The 22,380-nt window shown below is 39.6% G+C and overlaps 4 protein-coding genes and 2 pseudogenes across 8 annotated transcripts; 4 read left to right on the plus strand and 2 right to left on the minus strand.

Annotated features, from left to right (window-relative positions):
* The first annotated feature begins 683 nt into the window (after positions 1 to 683).
* Positions 684 to 7,737, plus strand: W05F2.7 (Hyphal_reg_CWP domain-containing protein). The gene is made up of 24 exons (NM_058746.7): positions 684 to 815; positions 1,458 to 1,646; positions 1,691 to 1,754; positions 1,833 to 1,933; positions 1,983 to 2,078; positions 2,445 to 2,702; positions 2,769 to 2,924; positions 2,978 to 3,163; positions 3,344 to 3,457; positions 3,512 to 3,742; positions 3,797 to 3,862; positions 4,061 to 4,123; positions 4,177 to 4,305; positions 4,355 to 4,417; positions 4,466 to 4,657; positions 4,704 to 5,234; positions 5,279 to 5,488; positions 5,569 to 5,710; positions 5,779 to 5,886; positions 6,396 to 6,485; positions 6,532 to 6,639; positions 6,692 to 6,799; positions 6,950 to 7,045; positions 7,358 to 7,737. Exons 1-24 carry the CDS (start codon positions 713 to 715, stop codon positions 7,635 to 7,637), a joined length of 3,684 nt encoding a protein of 1,227 aa, NP_491147.4. The 5' UTR covers positions 684 to 712; the 3' UTR covers positions 7,638 to 7,737.
* Positions 7,738 to 10,576: 2,839 nt separating this feature from the next.
* On the plus strand, positions 10,577 to 11,742 carry W05F2.8 (AGC-kinase C-terminal domain-containing protein; the record flags this gene model as incomplete). 2 transcript variants are annotated; one of them, NM_001262424.3, is made up of 3 exons in its annotated part: positions 10,577 to 10,726; positions 11,087 to 11,158; positions 11,394 to 11,742. In NM_001262424.3, the coding sequence occupies 3 exons, from the start codon at positions 10,619 to 10,621 to the stop codon at positions 11,610 to 11,612; spliced, it is 399 nt and encodes a 132-aa protein (NP_001249353.1). The 2 variants fall into 2 exon arrangements, with proteins under 2 accessions (NP_001249353.1, NP_001300445.1); NM_001313516.1 differs by lacking the exon at positions 10,577 to 10,726 and having other exon boundaries at positions 11,105 to 11,158; positions 11,394 to 11,612.
* Positions 11,743 to 12,276: 534 nt separating this feature from the next.
* Positions 12,277 to 14,107, minus strand: enu-3.4 (annotated as a pseudogene). The gene is made up of 6 exons: positions 14,048 to 14,107; positions 13,642 to 13,989; positions 13,377 to 13,527; positions 12,655 to 13,215; positions 12,460 to 12,606; positions 12,277 to 12,411 (listed from the first exon to the last, which is right to left on the minus strand). Coding segments are annotated over exons 1-6 (1,402 nt in total).
* Positions 14,108 to 15,889: 1,782 nt separating this feature from the next.
* W05F2.3 (uncharacterized protein) lies at positions 15,890 to 16,800 on the minus strand (the record flags this gene model as incomplete). Its single annotated transcript, NM_058749.5, has 3 exons — positions 15,890 to 16,150; positions 16,201 to 16,557; positions 16,622 to 16,800. 3 exons carry the CDS (start codon positions 16,798 to 16,800, stop codon positions 16,018 to 16,020), a joined length of 669 nt encoding a protein of 222 aa, NP_491150.1. The 3' UTR covers positions 15,890 to 16,017.
* A 301-nt stretch (positions 16,801 to 17,101) lies between these two features.
* W05F2.6 (RRM domain-containing protein) lies at positions 17,102 to 19,694 on the plus strand (the record flags this gene model as incomplete). Of its 2 annotated transcripts, NM_058750.8 has the most annotated exons (8): positions 17,102 to 17,142; positions 17,225 to 17,683; positions 17,729 to 17,794; positions 17,860 to 17,940; positions 17,989 to 18,117; positions 18,934 to 19,068; positions 19,119 to 19,367; positions 19,419 to 19,694. In NM_058750.8, 8 exons carry the CDS (start codon positions 17,110 to 17,112, stop codon positions 19,632 to 19,634), a joined length of 1,368 nt encoding a protein of 455 aa, NP_491151.2. The 2 variants fall into 2 exon arrangements, with proteins under 2 accessions (NP_491151.2, NP_001300444.1); NM_001313515.3 differs by lacking the exons at positions 17,102 to 17,142; positions 17,225 to 17,683; positions 17,729 to 17,794; positions 17,860 to 17,940; positions 17,989 to 18,117 and having other exon boundaries at positions 19,015 to 19,068; positions 19,419 to 19,634.
* Positions 19,695 to 20,018: 324 nt separating this feature from the next.
* fbxa-203 lies at positions 20,019 to 22,084 on the plus strand (annotated as a pseudogene). Its single transcript has 4 exons — positions 20,019 to 20,056; positions 20,110 to 20,423; positions 21,223 to 21,834; positions 21,888 to 22,084. Coding segments are annotated over exons 1-4 (1,161 nt in total).
* Positions 22,085 to 22,380: the final 296 nt, after the last annotated feature.

A 22,380-nucleotide genomic window follows, 5' to 3' on the forward strand; every position in this document is an offset into this window, starting at 1 on the left:
CTTTTTTTTGAAAAGCAGGCCTACCTACAATACCTACGACTGAATTTTGCTTGCCTATCAGACCTACGCTTGCCTTGTACCTGCCTAAAAGACTTAGGTATGTCTTGTGCCTGTCTACAATACCTAGGCTTGTCTTGTCCCTGCCTGCAATACCTACGCCTGTGTTTTGCCTGCTTAAAAGACCTAGACCTACTTTGTGCCTGCCTATAACCCCTACCAACATTACCTACGCCTGCCTACAAAACCTACACTTGCTGATGTTTGCAAATTAATACTGACCAACAACCTTCGAGATCACTCCAAAATCGCACTAAAATAGGCGCAGGCAGGCATGTAGGCAGGTGTGAAGGTATGCCTACCAATGCCTACCAAACTATATAGTTGTCTGTGCAGTTTGTCAGTTTTCCCTTTCTCAGCCACCGTATTCAATGCACCATATCCTACGCGCAAAATTAGCGGCGTGCGTGATGTTTTTCAGACATTTTTGCAACGTGATTAGCTGGAATTTAATGTTTACAATTTCCTCGTGTTCCTTGCTCTTTTCTCTCTTTTTTCCCCAGAAATAATCACATTTCTTGGCTGTCTATGTGCATGTTACCATAGTGATTAAATCCACCCGCCCCCTTTTTTCAGAAAATAAGAATTCTAGAAAAAGAGAGAAAAAGTGAAAAATATAATTTCAGGAATTTTGACGAATAGGAGAGCAAATTGAATGGGTTCCGCGCAAGAAATTGCGCTTTCCCTGCTCTTTTTGATTGCTTCCACAAGTGCTCAGGATTGTCAGAGTGCTCGGTTAACTGCAACGGATGTTTTAGGTGAGTTATTAAGGTACCTTTTAGGTGAGTTGTTAAGTATTTATCATGCTTGTAGGCTTATCAGTTACCTGCCTGCCTATGTGCCTACCTCAGACCTACCTGCCGTTAGGCTGCAGGCAAAGTAGGTGCGTAGGCAGGTAGGTAATATATGCCTACTTTAAACCTTCCCAACTATGTGCCTTCCTTATCCCTGCCTGCCTATTTTTTAGCTCATACCTTCCACTCCACAGATTTTATTCGAAATTTCAAAAAAAAACAGAAATAGTGGATAGGTACTTCTTGCTCGCCTAGGTGCCTGCCTACCGCCTATTTTATGTTTTTTTAAAACAATATTTGTAATTTCTTTTGTGATCGATTTATCTCAAGTTCAAAACGGAACTAAACGCCAATTCACTTGCATTTTGGCCGAAGGCATGCATGTAGGCAAAATGTAGGCATAGGCGACCTTGTAGGCGGACAGATAGGCATTGGTAGCTACATAGCAGGCTTAGAAATATCTAGGCAGAACCTAGATATCTCACGGATCGGCAAGTTTATAATCTAGTCAATACACTAAAATTAACGCACAATTGTTTAAAAATATTTTTTGAGAGTTGACAGCAGGCGTATTTTTTGCCTACTTCATCACAATTCATCTCTCAGAAACGGTGCAAATCTACAATAACGAGTACGCCCTTGAAGATGACCACATCACGTACGAAATTTCTACATCGCCACCATCAAACTCATTCGATCAAATCTCCGACTCCATTCGGATTCTGCTCAGCAATCAATCTTCGTGTCCTGAAACTTGTACTGTCACTTTGAATCGGTATATTGACACATTTCAAGGTTCCTTCTCCATTTTCAGTATAAGATTTAACCTAATATTCCAGGTAACCAGTCAACAACATTATTCTTCGACACAGAGCACTCTTTCTACCTGCCCAGCCATTACGAGTGAGTCAGCTAGACATGTGAATATTATATTATTCTTGAAACTTTGATCGTGTGAGATTTTATATGACTCATTTTCAGAAAAGACAACAAAACTACATTTGTCTGCGTCTCCACAAACGGGTCATGCGGTGCTACCGTACCCGTTTACCGGTATTATAAAATTTCAAACGGAGGAGTTTGTAAGCGAGGAGTTGGGGGGTTTTGAGAGAATCAATTATGATGTTTCAGTTCACGCTTACTCTTTCGACCAGGATGTTATCTATGATGGGTATAATCAGGAATTTCTTCCGATTTGTTATGCTTGGGAGCTGCCAACAGCGACTGGTGAGTTTTTGCCACTGGGCAAATTTTTTTGTCGACAAATTCGGCAAATTGGAAATTGCCGGTTTGCCGATTCACCGGAAATTTTTATTTTTTATTTCCGGCAATTAACCGATTTGTCGAAAGTTTTCAATTCCGGCAATTTGCCGATTTGCCGGAAATTCCAATTCCGGCAATTTGCCGATTTATCGGAAATTTTTATTTCCGGCAATTAGATGATTTGCCTAAAATTCCAATTCCGGCAATTTGCCGATTTGCCGGAAAAAAATATTTTGCCGCCTATAGGTATACCGCTGAGTTGTCTGGTAGTAAAACGCGCTTCTTTGAACAAGACACTACTAAATACTACAAAACTCTGCAAATTTTCAGTGGCAAGTCGACCAACATGTGGAACTCTAAACTTCGACATTCCCCCAGAAGCCTTATCCAATCTGAACATCTACGATAATCAGTTGGCGGGAATCGAACGGGATCACTATTATACCACACTTCCCTCCACTGATTCATCTCTAGTGACTTATAATCAAACAGGTGTTCTTGGGAAAGTGTTGACTTCTTCGAAAAGTACCGCATGCAGCTGCCTGGTTAAATTACTACAACAGTTTGATAATCAAACTGGCTATTTTCGTGAGTCTCACTGATTAGGGAACTTTGGTCGGCTGAAATTTGAAAAAAAAAAAAAAAAAATTTCAGATCGCTTGGACCACAAATTGATAGCAATGGGTCAAGAATCCAACAGACCCTACGAAGAGTACGAGGAAACTGGAGAGACTGTGTATTGTGCCAAAAGACTCGGCGACTGTGGAGCCACCTTACCTCTCTGGAAACAATTCCAGTTCTATGACGTTGGTATGACGACGTCCTTTAAGAAATAATATAGTTTTTTGGTTATTGGTTTTTAGACACCATGTACACCACAGACTCCACACCAATCCCCATGTCCTATATGTATCCACAGACCCCTCTCTGCTATATCTGGCCGGCTAGTTATGCTCCAAACGCATCTCGTATTGTAACGGGAACGATGGCTCCAGCAGCACCTCCAGTGCCAACAATGGCTGCAACATTCGGAGACACAGGCCAGACAGGTTTAGTTTTCTTTTCGAAAGTATTATTTTACGACTAACTCTGGTAAATCGATTCTGATCGAGGTCGAAGTCAGTCCAATCGAAAGCCAAAGTGTGCCAAAACTGCGGGTATTTGCGTCGATTGGACTCACTTCGACGTCAATCAGAATCGATTTACCAGAGTAACATGGACATTTTCAGGTGTGACATTGCCCGGTGTAACCGAATCAACTCCATCTACCCTCACCACAGGTGCTACATTGCCTATGGGAATGACACAATCCACCCCCGTTACTGGAGCAACTGGATCTACAGGTAGGCATCACAGTTCGGATATCTTATTTAAAGTTCCCCCCAGCAAAATTTTAGACACCATGCAACCAATGGGATCAACAGGAATGACACCACTTACTCCAGTAACTGGAGGCACTGGGGTGACACTGTCCACTCTGATGACACAGCCCACCCCATTCACACCAGGAACGGGTGCAACTGGAGCACCCGGTCAGCCATTCACGGGAGTCACAATGCCCGTAGGATCTTCCGGGATGACACCACCCACGCCAGTTACTGGTGGTACTGGACCCACTGAAACGACAGGTTAATCTTAGATCTCTTTTGATGCCCATTTTAAACTTTCAAGTATCTTTCCAGGCGTAACAATGCCTCTCGGATCTACCTGGATGACGACACCTACGCCAGTTACTGGTGGTACTGGAGGTAAAGTTAGGACTTCCATGTAGACGCCAACACGCCTGCCTGACTGCCTCGCGAGCCGCGCTTTCTGTATAGTGTGCTGTAAAGCACCAAGCCTTCGATTTCACGACATAATGCAGAATTGGGGAGATTAGGCTGGCGTGAGACAGGCAGGTTTCAGGCAGCCGGCAGGCTACTCAAAGTCCTCCAACTCAATTTTAGGTACGATGGGACCTATGGGATCTACCGGGGTGACACAAGCTTCTCCTGTAACTGGAGCAACAGGTCAGTCTTATATCTCTTGTTTTTCCCGTTTTATATTCCCAACTCCTTTTCAGGATTCACTATGCCAACTGGGATCTCACAATCAACCCCGGCGATCGGGGGCACTATGGGTTCTACCGGGATGACACTAACCACACTTGTAGCAGGGAGTACTGTAGTTACTCCAATGACGGAGGCGACAGGTAGATCATAGGTTCAATATCCTTGTTCAAAATCCTGATCTAATTTTAGGCGCTTTCTTGTCTGCTGGGTCAACTGCTATGACTCCGTCCACGCAGGGCACTGGAGCAACAGGTAGCATATTCAGTGGAAACTTATCCTAGATTAAATCTGCTATTTCAGGTGTCACAATGTCCACCCCTGGAACTATGGCCACTGGGACAACTCCAATGACTCCAACTGTCAGTGTCTGGGGTACGAACACTCCAGCGGTGACCCCTGCATCGCCAACTACAATACGGCTAGCGGATCCAGGTGCTGTCACGCCTGGCTTGATTCTTCCAGTGACCACTCCTGGCAGTCTTGTGACAAACGGTAAGAAGTTTTATCCTGGAAATAGAGATCAGAAATAAAATTCCAGATCCGGTGATGGACACCGAAGCCCCTTTTGATCTACCCACTGCTGAAACCTTCACCCTTTCCAACTTCTGGCTCACGACACCGTCTTCAGCTCCGAGCATTGTCCCATCAACACCCACGATATCTCCAGCACCTCTTCCAACCACTGGAAGCTCTGGAGGCCCGGATGTTACAACTCCCGCACCACCGGTCATGGTTACAGGACCGCTGATCTTTATCATCCCGACAGTGATACCATCGACTATGCCCACAACACCTGAACCTCCCACAATCTCCTCCACCTTCACACCAGCAGCAACCCAGGCTTCTCCAGCAACCCCAACGCCTCAACACGTAGCTCAGTCTGCTCCGACTAATTCCATAATTGGTGGATCTCTGGACAGTTTCACAAATCCTCCAATAATTGCTGCACTCATAAGCTCGTCGGCAGCTTCCCCACCAGCAGTTCAGAGTGATATCCCACACGCGGTGCTGACAACAGTTGATCCTCTTACTTCAACTACTGGATCAACTAGGAGTACCGAAGATCCAGGTGAGACTAGTAAGTGGAGCTTCCCTCAACAATCAGGATTTCAGGAATAATCTGGAAGGCCGGTGATTGGATCAGCAGCACGTGGCATTCAGTATTTGGTGGGAGTGATAAGGTGCAGAATGTGGCGAGTCCTGTGAGCATGAACACATTCACGACAACACCACAGCCGATGGGAGGACTTGTTGGAAGTTTTATTAACTCGACGGGAAACTTCTACAATGACACCAAGGCGTTTATTGGCAACACAATTAATGGTTAGTCAGAATGGGAATTGAGTTTTGTGCTCGCCGAGCATTGCTCGGAAATTTACTAATCAAAAGGTCAATTTTTCCAGGCGTCACAAACTCTAACGGAAGTTTCATCGAAAATAAACTTGACAGCACCGGCGATTTCTTGTCCAATGCCTGGAATTCGCTTACCTCAAATAATTCAACGGGTGGTGGGAATGGCACGTGGATCAGTGGGGCTCTAAATAGGTAGGCGATAGGCAGGCATGTAGGCTTGAAATATACACATTTCCCTGTACAGAAAAAGATAATTTCAGCACCGGAAGATTTCTAACGAACACCTGGAATTTGCTCGGAAATTGTAATGGAACTGCCGGAAACTTTGTGAACAACACTCAAACTTGGATCGGCGGCGCGGTGGACAGGTAGGTGACACCCAGGAGTGGGCAGCCATTGCTGCTCGGCAAATCGCAAAACTGCCGGTTTGCCGATTTGCCAGTTCGCCAATTTTCCGAAAATTCTTTGCTGGAAATTTTTGATTCCGGTATTTTGCCGGTTTGCTGATGTGCCGGAAATTTCAATTCGGGCAATTGGCCGGTTTGCCGATTTTCCGGAAATTTTCAATTCCGGCAACTTGCCGGTTTGCACGTTTGCGGGAAGTTTCAACTCCGGCAATTTGTCGGTTTGCCGGAAATTTTCATTTTCGGCAAAGTGCTGAAATTTCCAAAACATATGCCCGTGTAAAACCAAAATTTTCCAAAATTGCCGTTTTTCCGACAAATTCGGCAAATCGGTATTTTGTCAGTTTTTGGATTTGCCGGAAATTTCAATTCCGGCAATTTTCTGATTTGCCAATTTGTCGGGAAAAAAATCGTTTGCCGCCTACCCCAGGTCACGACTACGACTACGGTCACTAGAAGAATCTCTATTTCAGCACCGGAGATTTCCTTTCGAATACCTGGAATTCTTTAAGTTCCAACAACACAAGCGGTAATAGCACGTGGATTGCCGGAGCTCTAAATAGGTTTGCTCCGCCAAGAAAAATAATTTAAAAATCTCTCCAATTCCAGTACCGGAGGATTTTTGACAAACGCGTGGAACACAATAGGAAGCAATAATGGTACTTCTGGGAATATTGTTAACAACACACAGACTTGGATAGGCGGCGCTGTTGACAGGTAATTAAAATGGATGGCCTTGAAAAAGTTAGGCCATGAGCTTTAATTTCAGCACCGGAGACTTTCTTTCAAATGCCTGGAATTCTTTGAAATCGGAAAATAGTTCCAGTGGCGCTTTTGTGAATAACACGCAAACTTGGATTGGTGGACAAGTCGACAGGTATGTTTAAAGTTATGTTTTTACTACGTGGCCTAGAAAACCTCAGAAAATCCCTTTTTGCAGCCACGCAGTAAAAACCAACTCTGTGTGCAAACACGGAAAAAGTGCACCATATCTTACGCGCAAGTTCGAATTTTTCTGAAATTTCAGCACCGGAGATTTCCTGTCAAATGCGTGGAACTCGCTGAAATCGGATAATAATTCTACGAACAGCACGCAAACGTGGATTGGCGGAGCTTTGAATAGGTAGGTTTTTCTACGTAGTTTCCTTAAAGGCGCACGGGTTTAATGGGATGGGTCTCACAACGGGAAAAGTTTATGGTAGCACTTTTTGACTTTCTTCCCTGCGGAATTTTCATTGATTTTTCATGGTTTTTTGACAAACGTATATTTATTTATTTTTAAAAACTAAAATAAAACATTTAAAAACTATGAAAATCGATGGAAATGTTACGGTACTCTTTAAAGGCTAACAACTTTTTGAATTTAATGTAAAATTGTCGTGTCGAGACCGGGTACCGTATTTTTGACACAAAAATATATTAATTTTTTTTTCAGCACCGGACAATTCTTCTCAAATGCTTGGAACGAAACAAAGGAACACTCTGGAAATATTATCGATTCATCGAAAACGTGGATCAGTGACAAGTTGGACGGCGATTCGGCAACTGGAAGTCCAATCAGTGATCCAACAGTAATCCCATTGGCAGCACTTCCACCATTAAGTCCTGTTGGAGGAGTTGCAAGTGTGATTCTTCCCGTCGTTCGCTCAGCAACTGAAGAACCATCGAAAGTCGAGTGGAACGGTGGATTGATCAGTGGTCCGTTATCTGGATAATTCTTAAAAAGTACAATAATGCTCTGTCATATATGCTCATAATATATTGTTAATAAACTATAAACCATCTGAACCACGCAATAAATTTTTTAAAGGTTTCAAATTTTTTTAAAATAAATTTATTCAGATGGGTCTCGGCGCGCAAGAGGTAGCCTGTTTTTGTTGAATTTTTGCGGTTGCTCTTTCGTTCTTGCTTGAGCAATTGCTTTTTTAAATAAAATCACCCAGTTTTATTTTCTTTTAAAATTGTTTAAAATCAGTTATTTATTAAAATTTACTTGAACTTGAAAACTGATTTTAAACAATTTTAACGGTCCAGATAGTTTTTGAAGAGGGACGCTCCGTAAATCGACACAAATCGGCTAAAAAAAAAAAGAAAACTGAAAACCGCGTCACGGGCTCTCAAACGGGGCCCCGAATATGTGAAATTGAGGACGGAGTATATTTTGGGCTACTGTACTTTTCACTTATCTGAAAATAGAATACAAAATCATTTCAAATAAAATTGGATCAGATGTACATTGAAATGAAAGAAAAAACCGGTTTTCATGTTATAAACTTTCACTATTAATAGACTATGAACCTGAAGCATGATTTTGAGAATTATAATATGCATATTTTTATATTCTTTTTTTTCCAGAAACACGATTTGTTTCAAAACATACTCTAAAGACTCAAATATGTTAACTTCAGAAAACCGTTCAAAGTCCTCTGTGTGGTGAAAAATTTCACTGAAATGAATTTATATGGCAAAAAACTTTTTATTCTCATTGAAACGACTTTTGCCTATAAATGGTAGTTTTCATTAAATAATAAAATACGCACTAAAAGGTAGGGCTGAAAATGTACTATTTCTGTAACTACGTGAAGCTTCTTGTACCTACTGAAATATTGTTGGTATATTCTAAAAGAGCTTAAAATTTACTACAAAGTTTCTGAAAGACATGTCAAAAAAAATTACTTTCAAGAGATTTATGAATTTTCAATGTAACCCCTATAGCACTCTCAATCGCACGCTGGTGACCTTAATTCCCCACAAATCAATTGGTCTACCTCCAGTACCACCTTCTACGTGCCACCTTATCCTTATGCTTATATCAGCAAGTGTCTTATCCATGCGCTTCCCCACTTGAACCATTCCCAGTAATAACTTGTAGCCTTCCCATTTGACAATTCCTCGATATTCCCTATTCTTGCACTGCTCTCTTCTGATCTTGTTGGAATTTAGAATTTTCCTTTTTTACACAATTGGCCAGATTACCCAAAGAATACCCAGTTCAAATCAGACACCCCTTCTTTCTCATATGATGCATTTCTAATCCAACTCGCCAAATTTTTAACAAGGGAAGTATTCCTAACCAGGGCTGGGACTTTTTCGTTTTCGCGTTTTCGTTTTTTCGTTATTTTCGGGGTTTTGACGAAAATGAATTTTTTCGTTTTCGTTTTCGAAAGTGTTCGAAAAACGAAAATATAACGACTTTATTTAAACTTGGTTTTTTCTCTTTTTTTTTTTTGGAACTATCGCCGAAATTTTGCTCTCCGGTGTGGATAGTATTGAAAAATCAATTATTTTCTCCTCAAACTTATTACTGAATATCAATTTTAAGAACAAAAAATGCAACAGTTCTCAGTTTTGGATAAAAATTAAACGACTCTTTTACGTCAAAATAGATTCATTCATTTTATGACAGGACGTTTCCTTGTTCAAACGATTTGTTAATTGGTCATTAAAACATACTTTTTTCCGCTGAGTTATATATAGGATTTAGAACTTAATGCCTTTTTCGAAAATAAGGATTCTACTGTAGCTCAATTTTTAATCTGAAATCGTGTTTTGAACATTTTAATTGAAGAAATAACTAATTATGCACTTTTTGACTAATATCTGATTACCGTATATTCTCTATCAGTGCTGCATGTAACACTAATTTCAAGGCGCTTTTCGAATCCAGCACTATTAGAGACTGCAGTACTACTGGAGATGCAGCACTAATAAAGAATATATGGTAACTTGTGAAAAGTTTTCGAATAAAAAGTTTGAAAAAATTTCGACATCGGAAATTGTTTTCAAAACAAAAAAAACAAAAATTTTCAAGTATCATCAAAAATTTCTTACTATTAGATATTGCAGAAAAAAGTTGTATTTCCTGCTTGAATAAATTTCTAGCCAAATTCAATACTTTCGGTAAGCCAGCCCAACATTCTTTGGAGCTCTGAACAAAGAAACGTCCTATCATATTATTTACATATGCATCTTTTTTGAAAAAGTGAGTTAATGAGCAAAGTAAGTCAATGAGAGAGAATTAAATAAGTATTTGCCAACAAAAAAGCTTTTGAGGCAACATATGGTCTAAGAACCGTAAAATCTTCTTTCAGAATCTTGTGGTCTCGTGATAGGCGTCGATGGGGATTTCACTCTAAAATATGCCGGATGTACTGCACATAAGTGCCGAAATACCGAAATACCACAAAAAATATGAAAAATTGGACTTTTTCACTGAGAAATTCGAGGAAAAACGGAACAATTGCGTTTAAATTGATAAAAACCATGGCGCGGTAATTCAAACATTCAAAATTTTTCTGACTATTCTGCGTATTTAAAACTGAAATCCCCATCGGCGCTAGAGTTTTTAGTTAGGAAGCGAACCTCAATTTGGCATTTAAAAGAGCTCTAAATTTCAGCTTTCCGAGCCAAGTTATCAGATACTACGAATCCAAGCTAACAATCCAAGACCCAAAAGCCGACGAGCTTTAATCACTCCCCACCCCGATACACGTGTTCAATATCATGTTCTCTCATCTCATTCCCATATTATTTTTGAATTATCTTGTAAAATCTATACCAATTTTCGTGCTAACCCCTGAAATCGAGACAAAATATTATTGAATCAATAAATATTTCTTGAGACACATTACATTCGACATTCTATTTTCCATACAGATACCGCCCGTTCGTCGACGGCGAATTTCTGAAGAAAAAGATGGAGAGACGACACAAACGGATTTCCGAGGGAAAGAAAAAGCGTCTGATTGGGGAAGATGATGCAGATGATGAGTGGCCTGAAATGCCACCGGGACATCGAATTCTTGTGAGAAAATTTGAAGTTTTAGAAGGAGAAAATTTTGAGAAAAATGAAAAAAAAAGTTTTTCTCTGAAATTTTTCAAAAAACAGTCTCTCCAAAATTTGAACACCTCTCGAAAAATGTTTTTTTTAATTAAAAAAAAACTGTCTTTTGGGAAAACATTTTTTTTGAGAAATTTTTTTAGAACTATACTGTTTTTAAATCTTTGAGAAAAAACTAATTTTTGCGAATTTTGATTTTTTTAGGTATTCTTCTTAAGAAAAAAGTAGTTTAGAAACTTTTTTTGGAACAAAATTATGTATTTTTAATTTTAGAATAAAAAACGATTTTTGAAATTTTTTTCAAAATTTTTATTTTAATTCCAGACAACCGAAGAACACGAGATGCAACGTAGGAAGGAATCGAAAATATCGCAGGACGTTGAGATGACTGAAGCGGTAGGGGTCTTACCACGAACGAAATATTTTTTGAGGCCGCGCCTTTAAGAACTACAGAACACTATGTATCGATTTTTCAAAGAAAAAGGAAAACATAGATTTGTAAAAGAGATTCCTGAAATTCGTTTAAAAATCGATCTCTAGTAAATAAAAAAATGTCAGAAATTGTAAATTTCGGGATTTTTTCGCCAAAAAAATAGCCTTCCTCATGTGGTGTCAGAAAGTCTCATTGCAGTTTGATCTACAAAAAATGCGGGAATTTTTTCCGGCCAATGGAGATCTGCTTTCCAGCTTCCCACAGGATTTCCTTGAAGACTCTGGCGATGGAGAAGTTCACGAGGCGGCCATCCTCTCCGTTTTCGATGACAATTCGAATAGCCCGCCACCGTGTCCGATCGTTGTCGACACTGTACCAGACGATGATGACAGTCTCTTGTTCCCAAGAAACTCATAAATTATTTGATCTCCGCTGTTTCTTTTTTTTTCGAAAATCCGATTTATATAAAGTTTGAACATTATCTTTATATAATGGATAGTACAACAAAAATCTCTTTAGAAATATATATAAAAAAATATGTTAAAAACACTGAGAAGCTCATATTGCATCGAAAAAACCTTCAAAACGACGAAAATTCAGGAGAATAACTCATGGTGCATCGACAAATTTTCTGCATTTGCAGAAAATCCCACAAAAATGAAGAACATCGAGAACAAAACTCATGGTGCATCGACTAACAATTTTTTCGGCCAAAAAAATCTGATAAAATATGATGGCAAACAGACTTCCTAGAAACACCTGAATTTCGCCCGTAAAAAAATGAGTGCGCCTTTAAGAGCTACAGTAACCCACTAAATCACTAAATCATTAAACTGAAAGTTCCTTGATGTCGAAAGAGAAACAAAATTTGACAAAAAAAATTTATTGTCAGAGAAAAGTGATAAAAGTGAAATTGTGTGGGGAAATAAATACGGACGGGGAGTTTGAAAAATGATTGGGACTATACGAGGTCATAAATAATACAATTGTGGGGAAATGGGGCTCCATAGAAAAAATAAAGGACCTAAAAACGGGGGAAAATCACAAGTAAGCTGAGAGGCGGTGGGGGCTCAGAAGAACTTCAATCGTGTGGCTTGTCCACAGTGACGACCGCTTCCGGCGCTGCTTGTTCCGATGTCGACTCCTTCTTCTTCTTCTTAATCAAGGACGGTGGGAGCGTCGTATTTTCCGGGGTGCCTGGCATTGGCGATTGCTTCTGAAAATTTGAAATTTTAGATAAAAAGATCATGCGATTTAAGCTAACTGGAGTCTGGAGCTTCTCCTTGGTGGCCTTTTCGGTGACTGGAAGCATCTGAGCTTGGTGGAGCAGTGGGACCAAGTTCGTCAAATCAGTGGACAGCTTCGGGGCTTTGCGCTTCGACGATTCAGCCGCCATTGATCTTCCCTTAATCTGAAAACAAAAATCGTTGTGAGACCCAGCGTGTGCCTTCAAACTTACATGAGATCCCGGTGTGAGTAGAGCGTCGGTTTTCGGCGTTTCCTTGGTGGGTTCTGGCAGAACTGTCTTCTGTTGTGGCTCCAATTTCACAGAGAACACGTCCATCTTCATGTGCACCGGTGACGTCAATTCAAGCTTCAGCTCAAGACGGGCATCGCTGAAGATCTCCTTCGCCAAGGTATCCGATGAGCAAACGAACGGCGGTCCATCATCAAGATATCCGTGCAGGAAAACCTTCTGCTCGGTCATTTTCTCCACATGATGTTGCACGAGCTCCAAAGCGTACCGTGCCTTTTCCTCTGTCGTCACCAGCGGCGCAGGGAGATCCAAATCATTGATGAGCGAAATGAGCTCCTTTCCACGTCCCCAATTGTCGGCGATCACTTGCAAGTGACAGCTTATTGCTTCTTCCTTTTGAGCGGTCTTGGTCCGACTCTCGTATGGTCCGTTGATCGAGCCTGCTCCGAGGGCTGGTGTGATGGGCGGGGCCACCGCGGATCGTCGTTTCTCCATCACTTTTGTGACGTTTCCATTGGAAGTCTTGCTCTCTGCTACCACATACTGAAATTTAAAACTGCGTTTTTTCAATGCTCTTTCATTTCTAATAATTCCGTTTTTACGTCGTGGCCGCGAAATGCGAAAACTCGGCCACCTTCAAAGATCTTGGCCGAGCTCTCGCTTTTTCTAGGCCACGTTGCAAAAAAATCGATAATAAAACGTACCGGATTCGCGGCAATTCCATAAGCCAACCGCTCTCGGCGTTCCTCTCCTCTCATCTTCTTCCTCATCCTCGTGCTGCTGATCGTCTTGTTCTTCTCGCTTCCTAGCCGCCATCTGCTCAGCGATGAGCTCCTCAAAATATTTCTTCTGCTCCTAAAAAGAAGGTTTCGTATGTTGAAAGTTGTCCACGTGGAGTACGCAATTCGCTTTTCATTAAATATAACTTAAATCAATAAAAAGCTAGGCCACTGGCAAAATTTCACTTACCCTCGCCTTCTGATCCTCGAGGTAGAAATACAAAAAAATGTGGAAAATGACGAAGGCGATCAGGATGCCATATCCGATGTACTTCGGCGTGTCCTTGTGAACATTGATCGTGTATGCACATGACGGGCAGTGTGTGCCGTTTCCATTTTTGCAGGTTTGAGGGCTCGCCGAGCTCACAAGAGCCAGCTGCGTCGTATTGGCGGCAGGAGCGGTCACGTTTACATTTTTCGTCGAATTGCCGGCAGGAGCGGTCGCATTAGGACTTTTTGTCGAATTGCCGGCAGGAGCGGTCACGTTTGAAGTGTTCGTAGCGGCGGAAACAGGCACATTTGGTGTGGTGGTTGTTGGCTGAAAAATGGTGAAACATTATGGTCTAGAAAAATCGAAGGATGTCTAAAAAACTCACCAATACATGAACTATTAATCCGAAGATTACCAATGAAAACAAAATACGCAAAATACGCATTTTTGTGTGACGCGTGTGTCGGAGAGAAACCGATTTGACAAACTAATTTAAGTTATAATTTGTTTATTTCAATCGCTAAGTGTGCCACGTGTGCCACGTGGCCACGCGTGAGTAGGGGCGGGCCTATTTCGCAACCACCGCACACTTTTTTCGCAAGCCTCGCACGTTTTTTCCATGATATTGTTGCATTTTTTCAAAAAAAACGTGCGAGGCTTGCGAAAAGTGTGCGGTGGTTGCGAATAGGTCCCGCCCCTGCATCCTGTTTTGGTGCATCCTGTTTTGGTGGGGCCTCGTAAATTCACGTCGGCCACGTCAATTTATTTTTCGAATGAATTGTTTTCTTTGCTAAAATAATGTTGGGAATTGCTCCCGGTTGGTTAAAAGTGTATTACGGAAACACTCCACCCAAAAACTTTAAAAGTATCCGAAAAAAATATTACGGGAACAAAAAATTCTAAGAATGCGTATTGCGCAACATATTTGACGCGCAAAATATCTCGTAGCGAAAACTACTGTAATTCTTTAAATGACTACTGTAGTGTCGATTTACGGGCTCGAGTTTTGAAATGGATTTTTGTTCAAATAGTGGCATTTTTGCTTAATTTTAATATTCTATCGGTAAATCAAAAAAAAATGATTTTTTTTTTCGTTTTCGAAAATGGAATTTCGAAAAAGTCCCAGCCCTGTTCCTAACTTCCAAACGAAACTTATGTCATTTGAAAGACTACCTTCAAAGTAAGCCCCTACAATAATTTTAGATGTAGCCGGTCTGAAAATCTTTTCTCTGCACCCTCTCACTTTCCTATACTATCTCTCACTTAACAATATACTTAAGTGGAATCACGTTTTCTTGTTTTTGTGATTTATTTTTTCTGCGAATGAGTAAAAGTGTTATTTTAAGTTAGTAAATGATATTTCAAAAGGAATCAGGCATTAGTAAACGAGCGAAAGTGAAAACATTTGTGAATGAGAGTCAAAGGGATTGAGCCATCGTTAGGAATTGAGCGTTCAAGTAAATGAGCATGCTAGTAAATGAGGGTTTGCCAAAAGTTTATGGTAGTCTATTTTCTGCTTTTTCAATAAAACCACCATCGTTTTGTTTCAATTTTTCCATTTCAATTGTTTTAACTTTAAGGATTAAAAGGATTAAAGGACGATCCGTTCTTCAAGTGCTATGCACTGCGGATCTGGGATTCAGGTACACTGCCTGGTGGTGATCCCTCTGGGCTGTAATTTAAGCCACGTCCTAGCCGGGGACTGTGGCCGATAATCCAGTCGTGGATTGCTCCACTTCCCAATAGAGGCTGGGTGAACCTAGGGGGTGAGGCCGGACTTGAACTCGTGACCTCCAGACTGCTAGCGGCCACCACTACCGACTGAGCTATCTGCCCCCAAAAAAATTACTTGCACTCGAAAACTGATTTAAAACAATTTTTAACAGAAAAATGATTAGAAAGCGAAGCGATTTTATGGAAAAATGCATGGAAACTTGATGTAAAAGCAGCCGCAAAAAAAACTACCATAAACTTTTTGCGCGTCGAGACCCATCTGAATGAATCCGTGCGTCTTTAAGAAGGCATTTTGAAATTACGATACGCATTTAATTCAAGAAACCGTTGAAAAAGTGCCAAATTTCCGAAATTGGGAACGTTACTGCACTTTTTCAAAGTTATCAACTGGAAAAAAAAACTTATTTTCAGATAAATCTACTACTTTCCCATGTTTCGACACTAAATTTGAATGATAGGCCATTTTGTGGAATTCTGAATACTCGTGTAGTGTAGGAGACGACTAGATTTATTTACATGGAATGGTGACGTCACTGGATGCGAAATATGCAAAATAGGTTAGAATATATGAAGGTTAGGGGCAATAATGTGGGGTGAGAAGAGAGAATTGTGACAGATAATTTAGATATCCTCGTCGCTGTTCGATGGATAGTTGCGTGGGCGTTTGGTGTTTTTGGTTGGAAGAAGCGATTCAGAATCCTGGGCAGAGCATCCATCATTGACGAAAGCGGCGAGATGGTTGAGGCGAGAGCGTCTGGAAAAACAGAAATTAAAATAAAAATCGTCAAAAAACGAAATTATTACCTGCGACAGCACTTGCAAATGACAGTGTATGCGATGAGCACGACGATGGCGGACATTGCACCGAGAAGCACAGACTTGAACTGACTATTCTCGTTGGAAAGGATCCAATCACGAACGTCGGCCTGGAGATAGACGATGTGTCCGCGGAGACTGTCGATATCCGCCTGGAGCTCGTTTCGTGTACGTGTCAAGAGATCTTCGGTGGTTTGGTTGGTCTTTGGGGCGACTGGAGACAGCGAACTTTCACTGCTGCTGAAGAATGGTACGTGGGTGTTCTGAATGGCGTTGAACATCCCGCTGAAGGTGTCCTCGAAGTCGCGGAAGAAGTTCGAAGCGGAATCGTCGGCAGTGTCGTTCCTGAAAATGTTTTTTTTATTGAAATAGGAAAAGATAAAAACAAAAATAAAAACAAGAAACCTACATCGTCACAGTCATTCGAATCATCTTCTTCGATGCATCGATATCCTTCAGCGCCTCACTGATCACCTGCTCAACCGAATCCTTGTCGTCCAACCGATGAGGCTCGTGGTGCACGGATTTTGCAGTCGAAGCGGCAGCACAGGCTGTGATCGTGAGAACGGCGAGTGTCAGGGAGCGCATCTGAAAATTTTAACTTTTTTTAAATAGAGGAGAGGTAAATTTGAAGAAAAATGAAGAAATGACTTTGAAAAACTGAAAAAAGCGAGCAAAACAAAAGAAAATCCAAAAATTCCCGCAAAAAATGGCGAAAAAACTCAAATTTTCGCGCGCAAATTTGAAAAAGTACGCAAACACCGCCACTCCGCAATGTGCTACCGTAGTTGTTGTTTATTTGAAAACAATTTTTTCCTATTTATTTTCGAAATTTTTCCCCTATTTTCCGTCCAGTTTTCAGATTAAAATCGATATTTTTGATTGCAGATTCACAAAATGAATCAATCAGCGGATGCGAAACCGCCGAAGGTAATCATTAAAAACCTTTGATTTTTGGCAATTTGTCATTTTAAAATTTAAAATTTAAAATATATATTTTAAATATTTTCAGCCGGATGGACGAGTTACACGATCAGTAACAGTTCGAAAGCTCGGTCCGGGCGCTAATAAAGAAAAACAGGAATCCGATAATTCGCAAAAAAAGAAAACCGTCAACGCAGCAGCTCAAAAAGCTGACACTTCATCCAAAAGGAATTCGGGAAACCCCCAAAAACCAAAAAAACCCAAGCATGAAGCAATAAAAGTGTCAACTCGTCGACTCTCTGCATCGTCGAAACCGCCACCACCAGCTCCACAAAATGTCCCGAAAATGAATTCTTTCGTTGGGAACGGGAACACTCGTATGATTATGGTTCAAACGACGCCACAGGCGAAAAAACTGGAAGCTGAGATGAAGCTGAGGATGCAGAACAAGGGTGAATCTCCAGAAGCGTCACTTCTTGTGCTGGAAAGTCGCACGCCAGAACCGACCGTTCAGCAGGTTCTTGAGGAGTTGCAGAATGATGTTGTGGTGAGAAAATCCCGAATTTTTCATGAAAATGGATATCATTTTCAGAATCCAAAATCTTCCACTACTCCAGAAGGCTATAGCTTTGAACTTCGCAATCTCAAAACCCCAGAGGTTACTGAAAACCCCAAATTGGCCTGAAAAAGGTCAAATTTTGACAAAAAACTGTAATTTTTCAGATTCCCGCGATGCCAACTCCACTGGCTTGCTCGCCTGCAGCTGCCAGAAATTCTCCAGTCGTGAAAAAGATTCAGAACCACGTATTCTTGATAAATAATTCATTTATTTCCAAAACTGCCGATTTTCAGGTCCCAAACGTGACTCTTGTCCCGTCTGAACCCAGGGAGCCGTCGCTGAGAAAGTGCGCGAGCTTTCCGAAAATGGATTCGCCGACTATTCATAAAATTCTGTCGCCGGTTGTGGAGATTCAGCAAAAAGTAGGGAGCTCCTCCTCCTGCTCTCAATGAAGCCTCAGAATTTAATTCTAGAAGACGAAAATCCCTTTTAGACACGTTTCAAATTCATTTTAAATATTTTATCTTTGAAAAAACAATTGAATTTTGTAGGTTTTACTGCAAATTCCTTGCAAATTGAATTATTTTCAGAAAAATATGAATTAAAAATTAATTTGAAACGTCTATATAGTATTATTTGCCCCTTCTAGAATATTATAACTGTAAAAAAATTGTAAAATTATCTAAATTTTTAATTATTTTTTTTTCAATTTTCCAAAGATCAAAAGGCTAAATGAGATTTTTCCGGCTACACCAATTGGTTTTTCTTGATTTTTTTAAAAAATATTCAATGTATAACGCTCTTTTCTTTTCAATTTTCAGACATTATTCCGTAAAAAAAATTTAATTCATGTGAAATTATAGATTTTTATGCCAATTTTTAATTTTTCTTTCTAATTTCTTCCTGATTATCAAGTTTTTTTCACGGAAAATTCCTGAAAAATTAAAAAAAAAAGGTGTTTCACATCAAATATCAAAGTGAACAAAAGAAAAACCAATAATTATAGCTGGAAAACGCGAAAATATAGAAACTAGTGCATTAATTTGCGCGGAAATTCAAGAAAAATCATAAGAATTCTATAATTTTCAATTTTTTCTTCACTGTTATTTAATTTAAGGCAATTTTTTTTTTCAAAAACTCTGCTTCTTTTATTTTTTAGGCTTCATCTTGGCACATTGAAGCTGAAATTTCTAGCATTTCCATTGACAACTGGCTTCAAAAAACTACAAAAATTACAGGATCCACTGGCACGCATCAAGTTAGCTACCGAGAAGCTAAAGGAGAGACGAGCTCAACTTGACACGCAGAAGAAGCACACTATGTTCTTGCCAGAGGCTTTTATTGGCCCCCATTTCAATGAGACAATTGCTTCTGTAATTTCTTTTTTTAATCTTCATTTTCTCAAAAAAAACGTTTTTTTCAGGGATTCTACGCCTTGTTCAACGCTTCCCACTTCCAAGTTCACTACAATAGCGAGGGCAAACGTTTAGGCTCCGGAACAATGTGTGTTCTGAAGAACCAAATGAATGGTGCTCGTGATTGGTTCGCTGGCAACACGTGGCGTGCCGTCAAAATGATGTATATGCGTACACGTGACGCAGAGAAGCACAAGAATTCGGAAGTGAAGTTGTTCGTGGAAAAACTTCCAGATTGGAGCACCGAGCAGCTTGAGGTGATCCTTCGATTTAATTTTTCTGAAAATAATTTAGAGTTTTTTTTTAAGGAAAAGCTTCGCAATGAGTTCAAGTTGTCAGATTTTCAACTTCTTTACGATTACAAGGGAAATAACTTGAGAAGCGCCATAGTTCTTCTGAAATATCCAGATGCAATCAATCTCTGCAATTCTATTCGTTCCAATCCAACTGTATTCGGAAAGGAATGGCACCCGAGAGTCTTCGAAGTGCTCGACGTAGCTGTTCAGCCGCCAATCGATAAATAAACTTTTTTGTATTTTAATGCCTGAACCTGTTTTGTTGATGCTTACATGAAAATTTGTTCTATTTTTTTTCTACGAAATTTTTGCCTGTTTTTTTCAGTTACAAATTACTTTTCCAGGAATATCGCTGTTTCTTTCTTGAAATTTGAAGGAATTTTTAATTTGAAATTTTTAGAGAAACTACTGTAGTTGGGAAAGTACGCAACACACAACACACTTTGCGTACTTGCCCAATTAGACGCGCAAACTTTTTAAAAACTTTTTTTGCGTTTTTTAAAAATCGCTTTAGGAACTTTTATTCTAGAAAGCTTTCTCTTTCTTCTTTTCTTACCAAAGAGAATAATCCCTTTTTTCAAAAAAATCATTATTTTTCAGAATCTGCAAAAAATGTCGGAAATTATCAAGACGCCTTGTTCCGAGAAATCGTATGTTACTCAAAAACTTACATAATAAAATCTCAAAATAAATATTATTGCAGAGATTTCATGAAAAGTCTCGATACTCTTCGTACCAACAGAAAAATGATCCATGGATGTATTCTCTACGAATTTCTCCAGAAAAAAACAGCGTTCGAAGCTTACGAAAGTTTTTGCAAAGTAGTTGGGAGGAAATCATTGAATGCCAGGAGTTTTATTTCTGGTTTAGCCGGTTTGAAAAAGGAATGGCAGAGTTCGATGAGAATATCAAGTACGAGAAGGATATCAACTGGAAAAAGCCGAAAATTCTCTCATTTTCTGACATCCCAATCTCAGTTATTCATGTAATTCTGGACCATGTGAAGCCTGTTGAAAGGTAAAACACGTGGTGTCAGAGTGTCTCATTTCGGCTTGATCTACGTTGATCTACAAGAAATGCGGGAGAAGAGACGCAGAGTTCTTAACTGATTTCGCATGGTTAAGAACGTGCTGTCGTCACAATTTTTGGGCAAAAAAATTACCGCATTTTTTGTAGATCAAACCGTAATGGGACAATCTGGCACCACGTGGTAAAATCAAATAATTTTTAAAAAGTGGACTACACCTTGTGGGGAAATTGCTTTAACACACGCCTATGGGACCACAATGACCGAATATCATGATAAAAACATTTTTAAAAAGTTTTCTAGATTTTATATGATTTTTTGAAAATTGAAAAAATCTCAGTTTTCCCCTAATTCCTATTTGAATTTCCGCCAATTGAACTCGTTCGTTGGAGCGCGCTTGCATTGTTTTCATTAATTTTTTTTTCATTATTTCACTGATTTTCTTCGTTTTTTGGGGGTTTCTATTCGGAAAAGGAAAGTTTTTTCTTTCATTTTTTTATTTCTTTCATTTTCCGAATAAAAACCCCCAAAAAACAAAGAAAATCAGTGAAATAATGAAAATTAATAAAAAAAATACTGGCGCGCTCCAACGAACGAGTTCAATTGGCGGAAATTCAAATAGGAATTAGGAGAAAACTGAGATTTTTTCAATTTATATAAAGTCTAGAAAATTTTTTTAAATGTTTTTATCATGATATTTGGTCATTGTGACCCCATAGACGTGTTTTAAAGCAGTTTCCCCACAGAGTGTAGTCCACCTTCAAATTGAATATCTGATTTTTTTTGCAGACTCGTTCTTCAAAAAGTGTCTCAAAAACTGAGAAGTATGCTTTTATCAAGAAATCATGGTTTTAAATGGATCGAATTGCATGTGGATATTAATAAAGCATGGCTGATGCTTGAAGAAGAAAATATTCGAGTTGATTACACTCTTCTACATTTTGACACTTGCGTGAGCTTTGAGCAACGATCTGGATCAATCGATGGTGAAGATTTTGTGACTGTTGCACTGAACGATGCTGCTCCATTCATGCTAAATCCGAAATATCCATTAAACGACTTTCAAGTTAAAAATGATTGTCGTGGATGGGCTCAGGATGATGACATCTCGTATGGCACCACACAACGATTGAAAATCGCTGTTTCCAGTAAAATCGAGAGAGCTTTCAATTCATTTAACGCTGAATTTCACGTTAAAAGCCTTCTAATCGACATAATTGGAGTGAAGAATACGAGTTAATTGAGGATCTAGTCGATCTTGAGCAATGGAAAAACGCAAAAGTGATCAAATCGGAATGTTTTTCTCGTCTACCGATTGAAGTCGACGAATACTTCCATTTAAGATGTTTCAGTGCTGGTTTAGAGTCTTTCACAGTTGATGATGCGATTAAAGTCCGAGATGTGAGTTTAACCATACATATGCCAATCAATATATATAATTTTTGTTTCTTCAGATTCTCACAAAATCAGCCATTTTCGAAGAAGGAACTTTCTATGCTAAGTTCAATAATTTTACCGAATTGGGAAAAGTTTTCGATCCGAGCTATGTATTCGACCCTAGGGCAAGGACTGCAATCAAATATGAAACCGAAGACGCCAAATTTGAAATCGATCTCAATTATGAATTCCACATCAAAAAAATTAACTGATATTCGTTTATTGTTCCCATTCATAATTTATCACGTAAACCTAGTTTTGACAAAAAATAAATAATTAATCGAGTTGTTGTTGAATTTATTATATAGGAGAGACTGCAGAATCGAAGGGAACGAAAAGGAACAATTATAATGAATATGATATTCATTGACATCAGATTGCATATCGATTCGGCTCGGAAACTTGAAAGAATTTTTTTTTTGAAAAATGGATAATTTTGTAAGAAAATTCAATAATTTGGTATTTTTATCAAAAATCCGAGAGAAATCAGTAATTTTGTTTGGAAAAAAT

This window comes from Caenorhabditis elegans, chromosome I, assembly GCF_000002985.6.
Source record: "Caenorhabditis elegans chromosome I".
In the NCBI taxonomy this organism is placed as follows: Eukaryota; Metazoa; Nematoda; class Chromadorea; order Rhabditida; family Rhabditidae; genus Caenorhabditis; species Caenorhabditis elegans.

Coding starts and splice junctions, on each gene's coding strand:
- W05F2.7 (NM_058746.7), top strand. CDS start 713: ATGGGTTCCGCGCAAGAAATTGCGCTTTCCCTGCTCTTTTTGATTGCT. Junction 2,925..2,977: donor ATTCCAGTTCTATGACGTTG/GTATGACGACGT, acceptor ATTGGTTTTTAG/ACACCATGTACACCACAGAC. Junction 7,046..7,357: donor ATTGGCGGAGCTTTGAATAG/GTAGGTTTTTCT, acceptor TTTTTTTTTCAG/CACCGGACAATTCTTCTCAA.